Source organism: Chanodichthys erythropterus, chromosome 11 (assembly GCF_024489055.1).
Source record: "Chanodichthys erythropterus isolate Z2021 chromosome 11, ASM2448905v1, whole genome shotgun sequence".
Taxonomy (NCBI): Eukaryota; Metazoa; Chordata; class Actinopteri; order Cypriniformes; family Xenocyprididae; genus Chanodichthys; species Chanodichthys erythropterus.
In genome coordinates, this window is record NC_090231.1 from 21,594,202 (window position 1) to 21,613,673 (window position 19,472).

The window sequence follows — 19,472 nt, forward strand, 5'->3', positions numbered from 1 at the left end:
TCTTGTAATGGTAATAAGAAATAAAAGAGGATGGGGGAAATGTAATAAACTAAAAAAGAGAGAAGGAAAGAGGTGGAAGAGATGTACAGAAGCTGGAAATTCTATTGCACAAGAAGCATATTTAAGGTTGATTATTGAGAGGAGAGGAGAAAGGCCTTTAGAGGACATTTCTGAGGCAACTTTTTTTTTCCCTTTTTATCTGTCTCTCTCTGTGTTTAAACAAGTGCAGTGTCAAAGACAAAAGCGATTGTGTCGACCTTCTTTCACAGTTGAGATGTTATTGTTGATTACTGTAATTCAAGTTTAACTCAAAATTGCAGTGGGTAGGTGGTTTAGAGGTTGGGTGAGCTTGGGAGACAGCAGATGAATCTGCCGTACGTTAAAAAGAGGGCAAAGAAAAAAAAAAGCAAATAAAATCAACACATGATAAAGGAAGTCTGTTCTCTTTGGGTTAGAGGAACGTGTGAGATATTAAAAGTAAAACAGAGGTATGACATGCCACATCCTGTTGCATACTACATAAACATACACCCTTCCTCCCCCCAAAAAAATAAACACACACACACACACACACACACACACACACACACACACACACACACACACACACACACACACACACACACACACACACACACACACACACACACAAACGTATACATATATAAAACCAGGCCATGACATGCATTTTCTTGTTTTCATCCTTCCGATTCAAAAGTCAAACATACAAATACAAATGAAATCATCTTGATGAGAGAAGAAATACTTTTCTCCACCTTATACAAATGCTGGGCTAATAAAGATGCTGCATTAAACATTAAAGCACTGGTAGGCAAACAGAGAGTGCAACACTTCCTTCCCTGTACATCACACCTTTAGCTTGTAAGTGTCTGGTAAGCACATGTTTTGTGCCATGGCTTGAAAGCGCAACCCCTTGTGTATGCATACTTTTAAATAAGTATGTCAGAGAATCTGCCAAAATGCCCCTTACTATGGCATCATTCCCCCATAAACACGCACCTCTCTGTGCTTGCAAGCAAAGAGACCTGAAGGTCAATCTCAAGACAAGAGGGGGGGCTGGCATTATGCCTGCTGCACAGTGAGAGCTCCCTGCCTGCTCCAACTGAGCTGGGCAGCAATGTGGGATTTCAGCTGGTGATCACACTCTACCTTGACACTAACTCACACAAAGGGTGAAGAGAGAAATGGGGAGGGAGCAGCTATATATATATATATATATATATATATATATATATATATAGAGAGAGAGAGAGAGAGAGAGAGAGATAGATAGATAGATAGATAGATAGATAGATAGATAGATAGATAGATAGATAGATAGATAGATAGATAGATAGATAGATAGATAGATAGATAGATAGATAGATAGATAGATAGATAGATAGATGGTCCCTCGACAGACATTCTGACTATAAGTAACTTGCAAATACATGGCAACTTATTTAACCCTAACATGACAGTCTCCTAATACTCTAATGAGAGTTAGTTGACAAGTAATTGTGAACTGATCAGTGTTAGTTGACATGTAGTTGCACAGTTACTTATAGTAAGTAGAATGTCTAAAGTAGACTATCGAAATAAAGTATAACCAGAAAGTGACATCAAAACACCCAGATAGAGACTAGAAAACTGTGTGAACAAGAATGTAACCTACAGAGCTTCAAGCTACAAAGTTCAGAAGCTGTAAACAGATTATAGGTTTACCAATCACTCTGGGTGGCACATACTGTATCTGGGAGGGGGACACAAAAGAAGTCAGATTCAAGAATCATGTGAGAGGATGTTTGGAGTTTGCCAAAAAAGCATAGGGTTTTTAAGCCAAAAAATCTAAACAATAATATCACACATATTATTGTTTTGAATTTTTGGCTTATGAATGTAACACTGCCCACACCTCAAAAACACCATACCTACAGTGAAATATGGTAGCATCATGCTGTGATACTGCTGTGGGCATTGAGTGTTTTGTTAAAATATAAGGAACAGAGGATGGGCCATGATATTGGTAAATTCTGCAAGGGAACCTGTTTCACTCTGCTAAAAAATACTTTGGAGAGAGTTAGTCTTTCAGCAAGATGAAATGATACAAAACATTAGATCTCAATTCGACTGAGAAACTGTCATTATTTGAGAGAGAGAGAGAGAGAGAGAGAGAGAGAGAGAGCATACAGCAAAAGAGCATGCAGATAGTAAGATGAGAGAGAGAGAGAAAATATTAAGTAATGGTGACATTGGCAAAACATCACATAACCAATTTCTCAGATTTGTGTTTATTAAAACTGGTCTACTTATGTACAATGAAAGCTATGAGAGTGGCAAAGAATCAATAAATAAATTGTATTTTCATTCTCTGTCCCATGATTCAGTTAGTGCTTAACATTTTTATTATTAAACACTAATCACTTTAATTCCAAATACCCTGCCAATCTAACAAAAGCTTGCGAAGATTTTATAAAATGCCATGAGCTAAATCTCAAAGTAGTAGTAAGAGAGATGCAAAAGAAAGAAAACTTCTTGCATTAAAATTCACTAGATAATTACTTCCGTAACATACCCTCTTTCTGTTGAGGAGTGTTTAGGTTTAATAGTCTCTGTAAAGAAAATAGGTTTTATCTTCTTCTCATTTTCATTAATTCCTAATTGGGGTGGGGGTTGTCTGTTATTATTCCTTAGATTAAAATAAACATAGCCCATTGCATGTTCAAACTCATCTCACTACATGAGGGTGATAAGGACTGGGAATAAATAAACAATTTCTTCTTTGCTGTTGAAATTAAGTTGCTTAGAGCCTTAAGCTAAGCCACTTTTTTTTCTTTTTTTCTTTTTTTGATGACTTAAAAGCACATTTTACCCAGCAAATGAAGTTCATTTTTTTGACCTGCTTTATATGTATATCTTTAATTAGTGTCTTGTTTAGCTTAAGCTAACTGATTATCACATAGACGTGACCTAATTAACAGCCAGGCTGCTTAACAGTGGTGTACCACCCCAAGGAATGAGAAAGTTACCTTTAAAACTTCTGTAATCATTAGCTGCAGCTTCACTTAATCCCACTAAACATACATTTTATCTCACAAGCTCCGAGTTCCTCAGATGAGGCGGGTTTGCTGTCCCTCTCCCATACAGCAGGATGTTTTAATCACTCGTAACATGGCTTTCTATTCTGAGAATAGAATATGATTTTCTTTTCTTTTTTTTTTTTTTTTTTTTTATAAATAGTTAACTTCATATTTAATGGGTAAATTAATTGATGTTGAAGCATAGCCAAAGTACGGAAACCTTGTTAATGAATTTGTTTAAGAAGACAGTAAATAAAGATACTAACTCCTTCTAAGAGCTTTGATGGATATTTGAACAGTAACATTCATTTTATGCTACAATAACATTAAAGTTATGCATTGAATGTGCTGCTCAAATTTATGCTTGTGTTGCCACATTGCAAATAGATTTGATCATCTACCCACAGCCTAACAACAACATCACAATCACCCATTTTCTGTTAACTGAAAGAATTGTCAAGACTACCAAAGTGCAAATGCATTCACTTCCTTTTCATTGGTTTCAGTGGTGGCTGCACTGCATTAGCTGCCTACTGCTAACTATTGCTAATGTTGACTGATAACTAAGCTTTAAAGGCCTACTTGTCACATATCCTAAAAAAAAAAAACTTCAGAATTACCTTTATGCAGAGAATATAGGAATCATGGTTTTAGGTTCTAGGTTCTAGGGCCGATGTCTCATGGATTCTCCTTGGAAAACACAAGTATGCTAGAATGCTAATGCCATGTATGGATCTGAACCACTTGATACTGCAGTCTCACCAATTCACATCCTAATGTTTCCTCCTCAGTTGTTCCTACCCACTGTGAAATTGCTCTCTTAGGGTTGTAACTGTGCTACTTTGTAAAGCCTCCATTAGATTATTGCTATTCAAATGTATTGATTCAACAGAACTGAATCCTGTGAACATCACACAAGTTTTGTTAATGTAATGCCAGACTGAAAAGCAAATTTGAGGTATTTAAGGTATTAAAGTATTTAAAAGTATTCTTAATGTTTTGGGCTTTCTTAAACTGTCTTAAAACCTCCCTACCTGAAGATGGAGAAGAAGGGTGGGGACTGTCATCTTGCACACTGCCTGTTTGGGAGTGTCCGCCTCCAGCACCGCTTTCCTCTGTCACATTGGACGATCCCGGGGTGGTGGATCGGCTGATGGACTGAGATTCAGGGTCGCTAGCTGAGCCACGCCTTTCGTCCAGACCATGCTGGGAGCTCTCCTCTAGGGTTCGACGGTCCTTGTTGTGCACCCGGGAGTGGACCACCATCTGGTGGTAGGTTCTAAAAACTCTGCCACAGTCAGGACACTCAGTTGCTTTCTCTTTCAGACTGGCCAGGCTGTACTCAAGCCCTTGGCCTAGGCCCAGACCCCCATGGTGAGGCAAGAACTCACGGTGGCTATCAAAGCTTACACCCTCATCTTTCAAGGACATCATGCCTCCACTTGTCTTCACTCCATGAAGGACATCAGGATGTTGCTTCTGCTTGGAACCATCACTAGAGCCTAAGGTTGGGTGCTCAAGCTTGTCTTTCCCAAAGGAAACAATCCCAGCTGCACTGGCAAGTTCATCTTCTTGTCCGTGCCCCCCATGATGCTGCTCTTTTGGCATGAAGGAGCGTTCCATAGCCATTCCTCGAGCCATAATTTGCCAGGCTTGATAGCTGTTCAGGGGGTCCATCTCTGCCACCTTAGCTGCAGCTTGCAAACGCTCCATACAGCTTGACTTCAGAGGGGGCACCAGGTTCAGGCAACCCAAGAGTGAGCGCTTTTCATTTTCCCCTAAGCCATGGCCCATGCTGGCCATTGGACTCAGGAGCTTTCCAAGCATTTCCTTCTCCTTCATAGCTATACCAGCCTTGGCCAGCATCTGGTGCTGCTGTTCAGCCAGGCCTTGTTTGTCGGGTGTGAGGAAACCACTTTGCAGACAAGAAATGTATCGTGAATACAGGTTTGCGTGGGCTTCTTGAGCCAGGCTGCTCATGCTGTTCACAGAGGGTCCATCTTCATCACCTCCTCCACCAACAGGGGGCTTGCTCTTTATGGCAAGCTTGTTTAGATGCACCTTCATGTGATTCTTCAGGAACCAGGGCTCCTTGAAACGACGTCCACAGATCTGGCAGCAATGTTCAAAGGAGTCCTTGTGTTTCCGCATGTGGCCTTTCAGAAACCAAGCTTGACTGAAGACCTGGCCACAAACCTCACAGCGAAATTCATTGTTTGGCTTCTCTCCACTGCCAGCTCCTGTACCCTGTCCCTGGGCTGATTCAGCTGTAATATGGGTTTTTTCCACATGGCTGATGAGGTCCTCCTCCTGGGAAGCAGCAAATTCACACAGGGTACACTTGTAGGGCTTGTGAAGTATGCGAATGTGGCGCTCTAGCTCCTCACGCTTTTTGAATTTACCCTTGCAAAAAGTGCACCGGAATCCTTGGGCTGGGTTGAGGGCTTGCTCATCTTGCAGGTTGGTACCTGCTGGCTTAGGTGAGGCAGACGGCTGGGTCAGTCCATCAGGCGAGCCACCAATACTGGTTGGAGTGAGCAGGCCACAGGCAGAACCAGGCTGTTGCTGGTTGTGACTCTGGATACCCAAGTGGGGTGGAAGAGGTTGAGAGGGCTGCAGCAAGCTGTTTCTCATTTGCTTATCACGTAAAATGGCCCTCTCTTCTAGTTCATGAAGAAGCCTGTTTTCCTCACGTACACGGCCACGGCCCTTACCGAGATTTCCCAATTTATGGGTGCGGAGGTGAATTTTCAGGTTACCCTTTTGAGCAGCTCGGTGGTCACAATAAGGGCATTTGAAGGGCTTCTCTCCAGTGTGCGTACGCATATGAAGAGACAGAATGCTGTTGAAGCGGAAGCGCTTGCCACATAGTGGACAGGGATATTTACGGTTCTTGCGTGCATCATCTTCTATATCATTCATCTGGGACATGATTCCTAAGTTCTGCCCATTGAGAAATTGTTGCAAATCAACACGGCCATTGAGACCACTCAGGGCTCCCACATCCATGTCACGGTTAAGCTGGTTGGCCAGTAAGGCCATCTGACTGCTAATTGGCTGACTAGCTAAGGCAGCGTGGGTTTTCTCATCCAGCGGGGTGGCTGCCTTTTCCTCTGGGATCTGTTGGCGACTCTGTAGTTCAGGAAAGGCATGACCCAGCTGAGCAGTCAGCTGATGCAGTTTCTGACTGATTGGGTAGCGGCCATTAAGTACTGCGTTGCTGAGATGGGTGTCAGCATCTGGGACCACCGAGGATACACCAAGGCACAAACTAGAGTCCTCCATCCTAAAGGAGAAAAGACACAGAACAGATATTGAGTCTACTATTCAGAGGTATGCAATAAAAAACCGAAAACAAAAAAACAGTGCCAAAAAAACCCCTCCTTTATTATAAAATGTTGTATTATTACTGTGCACAATGAACAGAAAAACAGTGCACAAAATATAAATGAAAGTAAAATGATATGCAGAACATCATGTATATAGTAACAGATATCAACAATAGAACTAAAGGTGCAATGTTTTGGACAGAACAAGTTGCTGCACACTCATAACTTTACCATTGTCTGAGAACTGTTCATGAAGAACACCCACTCTGCTCTCAGATTTCATGAAAAAATAAAAACCTTTTCTCTTATACTTTTTGAGATACTGTATAGTGTGGTGAAGGTCATATTTCCAAGTTAAATAGCATCACAGCGTCAAGCCTGTCTTAGGCATTAGAGCAGACACAAAGGTGTTTCATTTTTTGCTGAAGTGGGTGTAGGTTTAGAAACAAAACTGTAGATATACTCTTTTGTGTGGATCTAAACCTCAGATTATATCCTGCAATGTCTGGCAAAGGAAATCACATCATAAGGCAGTTAATTCAGTTCATTCTTGAGTACCTCTTTGTGTGTCAGCAGTCTGAGTATGGTGTGAGGAAATGGTTAACAAAGATGACTGCACTTCAGTGACAAGTGTGAAGAAAAAAAAGAGTGAGTTCATCTCCCTGTGATTTATGAAGTACTACATGTACTCTCACACTTGGAGAGAGAAGCTGCAACTCTCAGAACTTTTTCTCAAACAGTAACACAATTTTGGAGGCAATAATTACCCAGTAAACACGGCAAGGCGCCGCATAATTAAGCTACTTGGTCCCATCCTATCAGAATCCCTCCAATTACACGCCTTAATGAAACGGAGCAATGGTATTGTCATGAAGCTGCCGCAATACTACAATTATGATATTAACAATAGCACTTAAAACCAAGGGGTTACTCCAGTAAACACAAGCCCTTATCTCACTGCTGCGACACTTGTCTTGGCGTAATTTTCCATTAAGAGGCACATTACGTTTGATGCAAATCATTCTGTGTTCACCTTCTTTTTTCCCCTCTCTCTGTTCTCTCACTCTCGTATGGCTTCCGATGAGAAGAAAACAACAGTTGGCGTTATTGAAAGGGTTCCCAAAGTATCAGAGGCTTCCCAGTTATTTAAAATGGCCACTGAGTGGCCCAAATGAACCGTCAGACTAAAACGAATACATGAGCACTGCCTGTTGTCATCTGGATAACTTGTGCTTATTTAGCATGCTACTCACCATCTTAAGGAAGGATAATGATGTTGCTGCATTCCCCTGCAACTGACAGGGTCAAGATTCAGAAACAATAAAGTGAGTTTTGCTTTGGTCAACAAAATATTGTATAATATCTCATTAAGCTGATTAGTATGCTGCCTGGTGGCTATGTGCTTTAACACATGACTACGAATGTGAAAGAAATGCACTGTGCTCATTTTAACAGAGACCATGGCAAGAGCAGGTATTCAAGAAACTACATCCAGAATGAGGGAGGTGAGAACTATTTCTACTCTCTACATTATTTGGAAGCACATGCTGGTTTGTCTCTCTCTCACACACACATCGCCTCAGGAAGGGTAAAGTGTTCTGGGCCGGGGGAACCCACACCCTTTGGTCATTAATAAACCTTTTAAATGGTGCAGATTGACCCAGTTTACTTATTAGAGAGGGACTACCTAATGACTCAGCACCTGCAGTCTATGGGCTGCTGACACATTATATTTCACTTTTCCTCATGGCAGTATGACAGCTCCCCCATATGACCCAATGCATAGGGAAACAACTGATTTCTTTGTTGACAAGCAGCAGCAATTCTGACAACCAGATAGATGAACTGGTACCAAAAAAAAAAAAAAAAGAAAAAGAAAAAAAAGAAGAAAAGAAACAAAAGAAAAAAGTGCACTTGTAGAGACAAATACACAAAGACTATCAAACCAGCACACACACACACAGTCTGCAGTGGAAGGCAGTGGGCTTGGAGCACATATTTGCTGATGCTCTCATAAGAACTCTAATAAGGGCCGCCTGTTCTTTAGCTATTTGCTCTTCCTACGCCATGTCGGTTGCAGTCTTATCTCTCCAACATGAATAAAAACACTGAGGCCACTTCCAGTCGCTGCTAAACACACTGTGGGCTGCTGCTGAATGCCATTCCTCTTTTGTCCAGAGCTATAACTCCGAGGAATTTTAAAAGAAAAAAAAATGCAGGAATCTGGATGTGAACAATACACTGTAGGTGTATTATGTATTTAAAGACTGGATGTGTTATAAACACACTCACGCGTGTAAGCACGTGCGCTGCAAATTATACATGGCTAAGCAGTTCTGTGAGGATTTTTGGATATTCAGCAAAATGTAATACAGGAGTAAATGCAAGACAAATATAAATCACGGACGGTTTGCTCTGCCAGGTCATCTAATTAAAGCAACGGTCTTCAGACAAAGGCCTAAAAATGCTTGGTGATGTTTGGGTCCAGTGCGACGCCTCATGACTTTGGAGTTTCTTTCGGTAGCGAGTTGTTCAAATTGCTTTTGTCGACGTCGCAGCAAATCCTGGCAGATATCAGACGAGGCCCTTTTTGAATGTGGCTAGCATGCCTTCTGCAATAGAAATCTATGATTTAAGCGAGGCATGATGAGCAGTTGCTCATTTGGAGAGATAACTGCTTGCCCTTTTCTTCAATTTGATTTCTTTCTTTATCTTTACCATATAACAAAGGCAGATAGACAAAGGAACAATGTGAAATGAACTGACGAATCCAGTTTGTTTTTGAACATAGCCTCGCCTGACGACTATATGCAAATTAAGTGCATTAATATGCCTTCCTTGCTCCCAAGTCATTTCATTTTTTTTTCTGATTAAAAAGGACATTTCGTATGGTTAAAGAGGTGTCACACACACACAAACACTCAGTTCTGCAGAGGCAGACAAAGTATTAAATTCATAGATGCCTAACACATACACCCGCAAACAATAACAAACACAGTCTGCAATATTTTAGAGAGCATCTATAAATAAATAAAGAAATGAATACATTAATAAATAAATTTGATACTGGGAATACTTTAAGGGAGGCATCACTACGGAACAATTATCAGTAAAGTGCATATTTTCCACAGTATAATTAGCAGAAACTCCAAGCCAAAAGCCTTATCTCAAACGAAACATAGTCATTAAAATCTAAATACATCTGCTCTTAAACATCAGCATGCTTAATATATATCTGAAAATGCCTCCGAACCAAATTTGCAGAGCAGCAAGCACATTTGGAGGGCAAAATGCATACACTGTTATATTAATTCAGAAGAAAGATTAAAACAAAATGTTATATGCACAACTCAGTTCTTCATATTTCCGTGTGATTTTTCATTTACAACTATACCTAGGAGTACATTTAAAACACTCCAGCACATTTAAGGTTTCAGCATTCTGCTTTTCAATATCTCTTCAGTGATGCATGTCTCTCTTATCTGCATTTGTAGGATGCCTTGCAAAGTTTCACAGCCAATCTTTCCTCTGTTAGAAATGCTAATGCCTCACCTATTTGGATCAGTGCCATTGAGTCGTGGCCCACAGCATGTAGGCCTGACAGCAAACACGGTGGTGGCTCCTTGTCCCAGACCCCCCGTCTCCCTCTTCCCCCTCCTCTCCCTCTCTCTCTCTCTTCAGGCTGGGGCAGTTGGGTTAGCCAGGAGCTAGACGAAACGATCGAGTCTCAGTGGCCTGATACTACCTGTCACACGTAGCGTAACAGCAGTAGCGTGCTCTAATTAACGCGTGCACCGCCGCCGTGTCTCTTGAAAAGCCACTGAGACTTCCTTTAGTGCACTGTCACACAGGACCCAGTGGCATGCAGCTTTACAGTCTGTGGTTAATACTGAGCCTTTCAAGCAACTTGGCAAAACAACCGGATTTATGTCTTATCTTTACCTCACTTTACATCACATTCTGTTCACTTTTGCAAGCTCTGCAAACCACATCTTAATTAGAGGGTGCAAATGCCACCATCAGACTGCTGTCCTCCCTTTTCTTATCTTTGCTTTGTCAAGCAGGGCCATTGTTGTTAACGCCATGGAACACAATGTTTGATTTCTGCCTTAACATCACGTCAAACAACTGTATGAGCATACAGCAGGATCTACTAGTAGAATCGCAAACACACCAGTGCACTTTGTGGCAAGTGTGATGCAAGTGTGATGCACTGATGTTAAACAAAGGTATTTCTAAGATATTTGAACCGATTGTGGTTTTTGATAGAGCCTGCAGTAAGCTTTGCAAAATGCATGAATATGTGTTGCATTATCTGACATTTAGATTGCTTTCGAAGGGCCAGGTTTTGAATTCGGGACGTCAAGGTGAACGCGACTAAATTAAGGCCACTGTAGCGACAAAATATTACATTAAACTTGAGGCACCTGTGCGCGTTCACGTCCTTGAGCTTATCCTCTAGTGGCTTCTCGCAAATCAACACGGAGGGCAGAATCAAGGTTCCATATAAAACACACATACATACACACAAACTCACTAACACGCAAGTAAAGTTCAGCCTTGAAGGGACTCTGAACAAAGAGTTTTTAAGTGTACAGCTAACCTCAAAGAGGACATAAAACCCATCTAATCCTTAAATGTTCTAGATTACACAGCATGTTCAAGCCCTAAATCAAATAACACTGAGCAGATCTGGCTCTTTCGGGCTTTACGTCTTAATATAACATAATTTTGGTGTCCTTCTGCATCCTTGTTTGGAAAAAGTATGTGTGCATTTACAGAAAACGGTAGTTTAAAGGGGGAAAAAAAACAAGTTACTGACAAGTAAAACAAACCGAAGTCAAAAGTATTTGTGAGTTGAAATGAAAATAAAAATATAGATCGCAAGGCCATTAGCTGCTCTGTTATTGTGAAGCTTTATCGACCAAAATCCATTGACTAATTACTACGCAGTAGCTGATTAATTAATTATGAAAGAGGTCATCGTTATTGATAAATCAATCATTATTTACAGAAAGTGCAAAAGTCAGTTTCATTTCCTCTGAATCATTAGCGGCCCCCGTATACAACAAAAAAAAGTGAACTGTTTGGTGTTTGAAAATGGCTGCCATATGTTGCATATTTAATGGATGGAAACGGCACTGCATGTTATGTACTTGTGGGAATATGGCCAGAAACGTACAATAACAAAATCATAAAGCGATAGCGATAGTTAAAATCATTGCACGCTTATCAGGGATCTGTCCTTCTCTCTCTCTTTCTCTGCTCATGTTTAGTCTGTTGCAGGTGGTCTTCAGAATAGTTCTAATTAATCCAATAAAACGTGGCTTGTTTTTCTTCCTCCCGATGCTCTTTGACTGAACTGGATTATTAGTGGCTGTAATGAGGCATTAAGCAAAGGTTCCCAGCACAAGACCGAAACTGAATCAAACAGAAGAAACGCACGCAGCCTGAAAGGACGAACTAGTTCTCATCCAGCAAACAGCTTGCTGCATGATGCAGGTTGTTTTCTTATTTGTGGTTAGACAGTAAGTGACCTAATTATACCTAGTTCATGGGTTGCGACACCACCACAGGCGAATTGTTACAGTCACAAATACACATTGGTTGCGTCGGCTTCATCTCTACACAGTTCTACCTTCTGTTAGCTCAACCCGCAAAACTCTCTCAGTCTCTGCCGGTGTCTGTCTCGCACAATATGTAATTGAGAGTGTCTTAAGAGAACATTTCAACAGGTAGTTCAGCTTTCAGCTCATCTCTACAGATCAGTATGAGCCCGTGAAAGGATGAGCAGAGAGAAAAATGCTGCTCCTTTTATCCTGTGTGTCTGACAGGCTTGTTGGGATGCCAGGGGAGGGAAGATCAGTGGGAGACCAAAGAATTCCCACAGTTCATTGTCCTGGCCTGCTGCATCCTCATCCTCATCCTCATTCTCATCATCATCATCATCATCCAGAGTCGGCCTGAAGCTCAAAGCCTCCCTTTATGTTAAACATTTGCAGCAAGACCAGCAGATGTGCTCTGTGTGTGAGTGTATGCATGTGTGTGTGTGAGTGAGAGAGGTACAATGGTAGTCACAGCGTGTCAAGCCTCCTGCCTGTAGATCTCAGACTGTGAGAAGGGAAAAAAGATGGATAACTGAGCATTTGTTAAATTGTAGAGGCAGGTTAGAGGGGGTCTATGCATCAAGATTGAGAGAAAAGTGCTACGCCGTTCACCTCGCTCACAAAGAAAGAAAGAAACCAAGTCAAGTGACCAGCACTGAAGACTAAAGTAGCATAAAACATACTTCACTAAAGGTCAACACGTGACAATTCATCTCTAAAAGTTTCCCTTGTGGTTTACACCCACAACTATGGAGAAATACCAATTGTACATGAGGTGGCAGGCACTAAAAAGTAGGGAGAAATTAATAAATACAAATAAATAAATAATAACAAAAAAAAAAAAAAAAATAGTAAAACTAGGATGTGTCTTAGTGGCAAAGCTAAGCGAGTCGTGGTCAAACCAGCCATCACGCATGACTACACCTCAGCACAGAAAAGCTGAAACACAATGAACACAGTGTAGCGATGGGCAAAAGGGCCATCATCCAAGCCTTACATCATCTTTCCTCCTGCTCAGGACAGCAACTCTGGGACAATACTGCCAGATACTACCAGAAATAATTTAATTAAAAAAAAAAAAACAAATCAGATCAAACATCTATTGTCGGGAAAGAGCGCTACATGCATTTACCAAAACTGCCACTGTTGTATAAAGCTCTATAGTTCACCCACTCTCACTCTCATGTCATTCCAAACCTTTACGGACACAAAAGAAGAAATTTTGAAGAACTATTTGTGTCCGTGAAATAAGTCAAAGGGGTCCGAAACTACACTGAAGCCCATTGCCTGTAGTTACGTTGACATTTTTTTTTTCAGTCTTTCCTTTAAAGGGTTAGTTCACCCAAAAATGAAAATTCTGTCATTTATTACTCACCCTCATGCCGTTCCACACCCGTAAGACCTTCGTTAATCTTTGGAACACAAATTAAGATATTTTAGTTGAAATCCGATGGCTCCGTGAGGCCTTCATATGGAGCAATGACATTTCTTCTCTCAAGATCCATTAATGTACTAAAAACATATTTAAATCAGTTCATGTGAGTACAGTGGTTCAATATTAATATTATAAAGCGACGAGAATATTTTTGGTGTGCCAAAAAAAAAATAAATAAATAAAATAACGACTTATTTAGTGATGGCCGATTTCAAAACACTGCTTCAGGAAGCATCCAAGCACAAATGAATCAGTGTATCGAATCTGCTGTTCGGACCGCCAAAGTCACGTGATTTCAGCCGTTGACAGTTTGACATGCGATCTGAATCATGATTCGATACACTGATTCATTTGTGCTCTGAATCTTCCTGAAGCAGTGTTTTGAAATTGGCCATCAGTAAATAAGTCGTTATTTTGTTTTTTTGACGCACCAAAAATATTTTCGTCGCTTTATAATATTAATATTGAACCACTGTACTCACATGAACTCATTTAAATATGTTTTTAGTACCTTTATGAATCTTGAGAGAGGAAATGTCATTGCTCCCTATGGAGGCCTCTCTGAGCCATCGGATTTCAACTAAAATATCTTAATTTGTGTTCCGAAGATTAACGAATGTCTTACGGGTGTGGAACGGCATGAAGGTAAGTAATAAATGACGGAATTTTCATTTTTGGGTGAACTAACCCTTTAAGGACACCAAAGATGACCTGACTAAATATGATATGAAGCTGTATCACAATCACTTAATTGACTGTCTGAAGGTGACAGTCTGTTTTCTCTCGACACCCTCTCTACCTCTCAGCTGCGACGAACAAAGATTACCTTTGTGGAAAACTTAAATGTCAATGTAACCCCCAAATAAGTGAATATCAGAAATAATTGCTGTTTTCTTCTCGCACATGCTGCTTTTGTGCGTATGAGTTTTGCATAATGACTCCAACAAGGGGTGTTGTTTTGACAGGTGCTGAAATCGAGTCGAGAGGAGAGGGAGACAAGGTTCAATTTAGTTTGTGAATCTTTTAATTGTTGCATGGCTAATTAAAATAAGAGACGAAAAAAGGGAGAAAAGAGAAAGAGAGAGAGAGAGATTATTCAATGTTCCTGAGTGTTTAATGCTGCATGTGTGCATACATCGGCCCCCAAATTGTGCCTCCAAGCCGCTCAACGTAAGACAGACAGTACAGGAGAGAAAAATCTGCCGCTACTTCAGCATACTTACCAGCTCTTCACAACCGCAGCCTGTAGTTTGGAGTTTTCACAAAACAAATGTATGGCTAATTAGAGATACTCATTAAGGGAGGCAAGTCAAGTAATTATTTTACATCATGCCGCTGTTAATTGAATGATTCTTCAATGTCTTTTGAAAATATCTCCTTTTTTGTCTTTTCTTTTCCCCCCACACACAGAAAGAAAGACGATAAGACTATAAACAGGTACCGAAGCCATATGCTCTTGAATGAAAAAGCACTTCTGTCGTGGTAAATGGGCTTTTTAAATATTGAACCGCTGCATGTCTTTTTAATATGGCTGATGTTAAATCTTCTTTATTCCGTCACTTTGATAAACTCCCTGAGCTAAACTGAGAGAAAGTTTCACTTTTGTGAGAAAGCCTATGTGGAGACATACAGTTATGCAAGCATTCTCTGTCCATAAAGCATGTTTTTAAAATGCAGCCCTCTCACATCCTGTTTAAGAAAGCCACTAATCTTATCAAAGCCATCAGGAAGTCAGAGTTGACTGGAAATGCTCATGACTCTTTGTATATGTTACAATATATTTTCTTCTTTTACTTTGTTTTATTTGGTATTTTTTTTGTCTGCTGCTCTATTGTTTGTCTGTGAATGGTAAGACGAGATAGGCCTACTAAAGCTGTGTTTCTTCCCTCCACGGTCGCTCATCACTCCTGAGCAGAAAAGGAAGACAGTGGAGGGCGAGTGTATGTTAAAAGCTTCTCTTTATTAAGAGAAAAGTGTGTTTTATTGTGGGCTAATTGTGAGGGGAGGAAGTGTGTGTGGAATGGGTGGACTCTGGAGAGAGGGTGGAGGACCTCAGGGAGATCAGGGCACATGTTTATTTATCAGGCTTTATCGGAAATGGGGTGGCCACAGATCCTTGCAGGATCAGAGACAGAGAGAGAGAAACGCTGCTCGACCACAAGCCAGGCAGAAAACGTTTACCTCCATGCCAACGTTTACGCTGTCACACAACTATGATTAAACGACCAAAGCAGAGCTGGTCAAACCTCAAAGGCTTTTGTTTATATATAAAAATGGTTTATGATTCATGAAACAAAAAATAACAAAAAAAAAAGCTACATTCACTGTTTCTTTTTATGCAAAAAAAGCAACAAAAATAAGCAGGTGTTGCACAGTCTGTAGCTTAACTGATATTTTTCCATACAAATGAACATTTTCTACTTGATGTTTCAAGGACCCATTTAGGGTAACACACTGAGCAGAACTTAAAGATCAAGTGTGTGTTTTTTCAATGTTATGAATAAATGAATAAATAAATAATAAAAATATGCAGAGCCAACTATAAGTAGACCATTAGTAGGTTGATTCCCCCTAAAAGTGTAAACACGGTGGCAGTTTTTTAACCTTCATGACCATCATTATATAGCTCAAACAATAAGATCATTTCAGGAGGGACTATTTGTGTTTCTGACCAATTGCAGATGAGGAAGTGTTTGGGGAACCTGTTTGTAAACAATAATCATTTCACCTTTACATAGCTGTTGTTTTCTAAAAATGGTTCTCATTCATTTAAGCAAGTGTGCCCTAAAATAACATTGACGAACTTGCGACCCTCACTACCACAGTCACCACGTATCTTAGAGTCGCAAAATATAATATTAATAATAATTATTATTATATAACTTCCTCTCCCCTCTCCAAATTTAAGGCTTTTTATTTTGAGAGAAGAGACCATGGGACTAGGAAAGGACCACGAGTCGGGACTCAAACTCTAGCACTGTTGTGCTTTATGTCAGAGCACTATCCACACTGGTATTGCTCCGACGTATCATATATGTATAGTCTTAATTCATATATATATATATATATATATATATGAATTAAGACTTCAGATGCATAAGCCACTAAACGCCACCTCTGAGATAACGATATTAAGCGAATGCTCTCCACACATTGTATACATTGATCAAATAATTTCACTTCAAACCTGCTAAATCCCACCTTCAGCCCATTCAGGAATAACAGTTTGTTTGCAGAAACCTCTAAATGCCAATCCCCTTTGCCAGCAAAAGCCTCTAAGTATAGAACAAATCAGAATACGTGAATCGAATCATATGATTTCAAGATGAATGAGGCCATGTGTATGAGCTGGCTTTCAATTGCTGAGCTGCAAGTTTTTATCCTGTTTAAAGAGATTGTAAACTAAACAAGATGGAGGAGTATGATGAAATGGACGAACCAGTGGTATTTTCAGTCACTGGCAAAAAAAAACAAACTCATAATTCTGACCATTCCAAGGCTAAAGAAAATTGTTACAGTGTCAATGACAGGATTTCATGAGTAGCATGTCAACACAACAGTGTTTTGTATGCTGCTGTAACAGACATGAAATACATTAAAGAACAGCTCTATTCCACCCATGACAAAGTGAAACAAGACAGACTTTTTTTTTTTTTTTTTTGCAAAAACACACACATGGACTAAATACCAATGACTTGACTACAGTGACATTTAAAAAAAAAAAAAAAGGGATTTCAATAACTGACTAATAACCTTTTCATTGCCATTAGTGAAACTGAACCTAAACATAAGATAACAGATGTGCTACGCAAGCTAGGCAATATCACGTTCATTATTGCAGATGAATCGCCTTCGATAATGAACGCGACATTGCGTAGCTTGTCAGTGAACTACGGCTCTGTCTATTAAATGCCGCTCCATTTGAAAGCAGGTGATGGCGATTTAGCGGTAATCAAGGAACCAGCTTTACTGACGAAATGCGTGTGACAATCGCATGCGATATATCGCCCAGCCCTAATATTTTATATCAAGCAAGACCCTTACATTTCCCACATTTAAACAATCCACTATAGTAGCACTAATCAAAGCCTGAGAACAAGGTAAAAAAAAAAAAAAAAAATCCATGGTCCAAGTGCACAGGGTCAAATGACATCAGGGTCAAAGCCAAGCCCATTTGACCTGGAAATCATAGCCTGCTACTGTAAGGGCATCAGAGTTTAACTGATGGGGAACAAACAGAAGCACAGTTTGAGAGAGGTCTGGGTTGGCCAGCACACCAGATTCCACATGTCTCCTCACTCAGTCCCTCATACTTCTTCCCCTGGCCGACTCGACACATTCTTATCCTCCTACCTGCCCTCTGTGACCTTGAACATGATAACCAATTCATCCTCTTTCGGGGGGGGGGGGGGGGGGGGGGGGCCACAGTGACCCGCAGTCAACGAGAGAGGAAGAAAGCAAACTGAGAGAAAGGGAAGATAAGTTCATAAAGCCAAGGATATTTTAGTGAAAAACGACCTCCCGGTATCTCCCAGTCCCATGAGATGTGAGGTGGGCACGTGGTTCTTTCGTTCTAACGTGTGGGGAGGGATTACACATATTCCTCCCTTCATCTGTTATGGTTTGGTTCGAGCTGCCATGTTAACATGTTGTATGTGTTACCATTGCTCGCCAGCACGGCTCGTGCGCTGATCTCCATATGAACGTTGCCGGGGAGGTCGTGACCTCTATGCTCAATTTGGCTGTCAGAAGCTACACAGCAGCTGGGTGAAGAGATGGGAGGTTTTTATAGTGTGTTTATATGGCTTGTTTACATTAAAATGGACATAAATGTACTGACAGTATGAGAAATAAAAATTAATGAAATTCATCCTTTAATAATACAAAGAGGCTATGGAGAAACCCAGCCATATTTTGTAAACCTTTTCTTTCATGGGAGTTTATACATTAAGGCCCGGTTTCACAGACAGGCCTTAGATTAAGCCAGGATTAGGCCTTAGTTCAATTAGGACATTTAAGTAGCTTTTTAAAATGTGCCTTAGAGTAAAAAAAAGAAGAAGAAAAAACATTACTGGTGTGCATCTTGAGGCAAAACAATGACACTGACATATTTTAAGATATGTCAGCGCAAGTTAAAACATGCATGTGAAACCGGGGGTAAGTGTTTAGAAGTTTAGAATTTTTTAAAGATTTTTTTACATTAAAAAAATAAATGTAAAGTTTACTTTTAATGCTGTTGATTAAAGTATAATATATGTTGAAAACAACAACAACAACAACAACAACAACAACTAAGCTGCAGTTTGGGTCCTGTTTTTAATTTTTAGAATCAATTTTTTCATAAAAGTATCGAGTTTCCCTGCATTATTTACAGCAATAGCTGAGACAAAATTGTTTCATTTGTAAGCAAAATGGACACTGTAACTGAAATATACCCAAATGAATCAAATTGAATCAAATCAATTCAAATTGAGTGCTTGTGAATCAGAATTTAATTAAACTGAAAAAGCGTATCGATAAACAGCCCTAGTAACCATGTGACACCTGTTACACTGGGTTGCATAAAACAGACCATCAGGTCTCAGCCACTTGATTGGATATGATGCAGGCCAATCACTGAGCTCTTCCTGTCTGAAACACTTCATATATCTCAGAGAGGATACCTCAATCATATCTGCCTTCTGCTAAACACACACACACTCCCAAATAGAAACAGACACACACAAATGCACACCCTTAACCCCGCGGGACCTGACACCAGCACCCTGCAAACATCATCCCCATCGGTAGAGAGGTTTAATCTTTCACTCTCCGCCATTTCAGAAGACCCTGACTCTTGTTTGTGCAGCCCCCTCCCCTCAATCTTTCCTTCCCTCTCTCTCTCCCTCCCTCCCTTCCTCTCCCCTCTCCATATTTTCTCTCCTGCATCTGATTAAGTTAACAATGTGGCGTTATTTGCATGCTGATTTGGCGAGGTCCCTCTCCTCCCCGCTCTCTCTCACAAACACAGGGGCTGGATCGT

The 19,472-nt window shown here is 40.4% G+C and overlaps 1 protein-coding gene across 5 annotated transcripts in view; it reads right to left on the minus strand.

Annotated features, from left to right (window-relative positions):
- The window catches only part of znf536 (zinc finger protein 536), a 174,957-nt gene that overhangs the window by 74,344 nt on the left and 81,141 nt on the right, over positions 1-19,472 (minus strand). For 4 of the 5 annotated variants that reach the window (XM_067400578.1, XM_067400574.1, XM_067400575.1 and 1 more), the window contains one exon: positions 4,115-6,366. In XM_067400578.1, the coding sequence (XP_067256679.1) occupies positions 4,115-6,365 (2,251 nt within the window). In that variant the 5' untranslated portion in view covers position 6,366. Of the gene's footprint in view, positions 1-4,114; positions 6,367-9,961; positions 10,058-19,472 lie in introns of those variants that run through there. The other variant, XM_067400577.1, reaches the window with a different exon arrangement.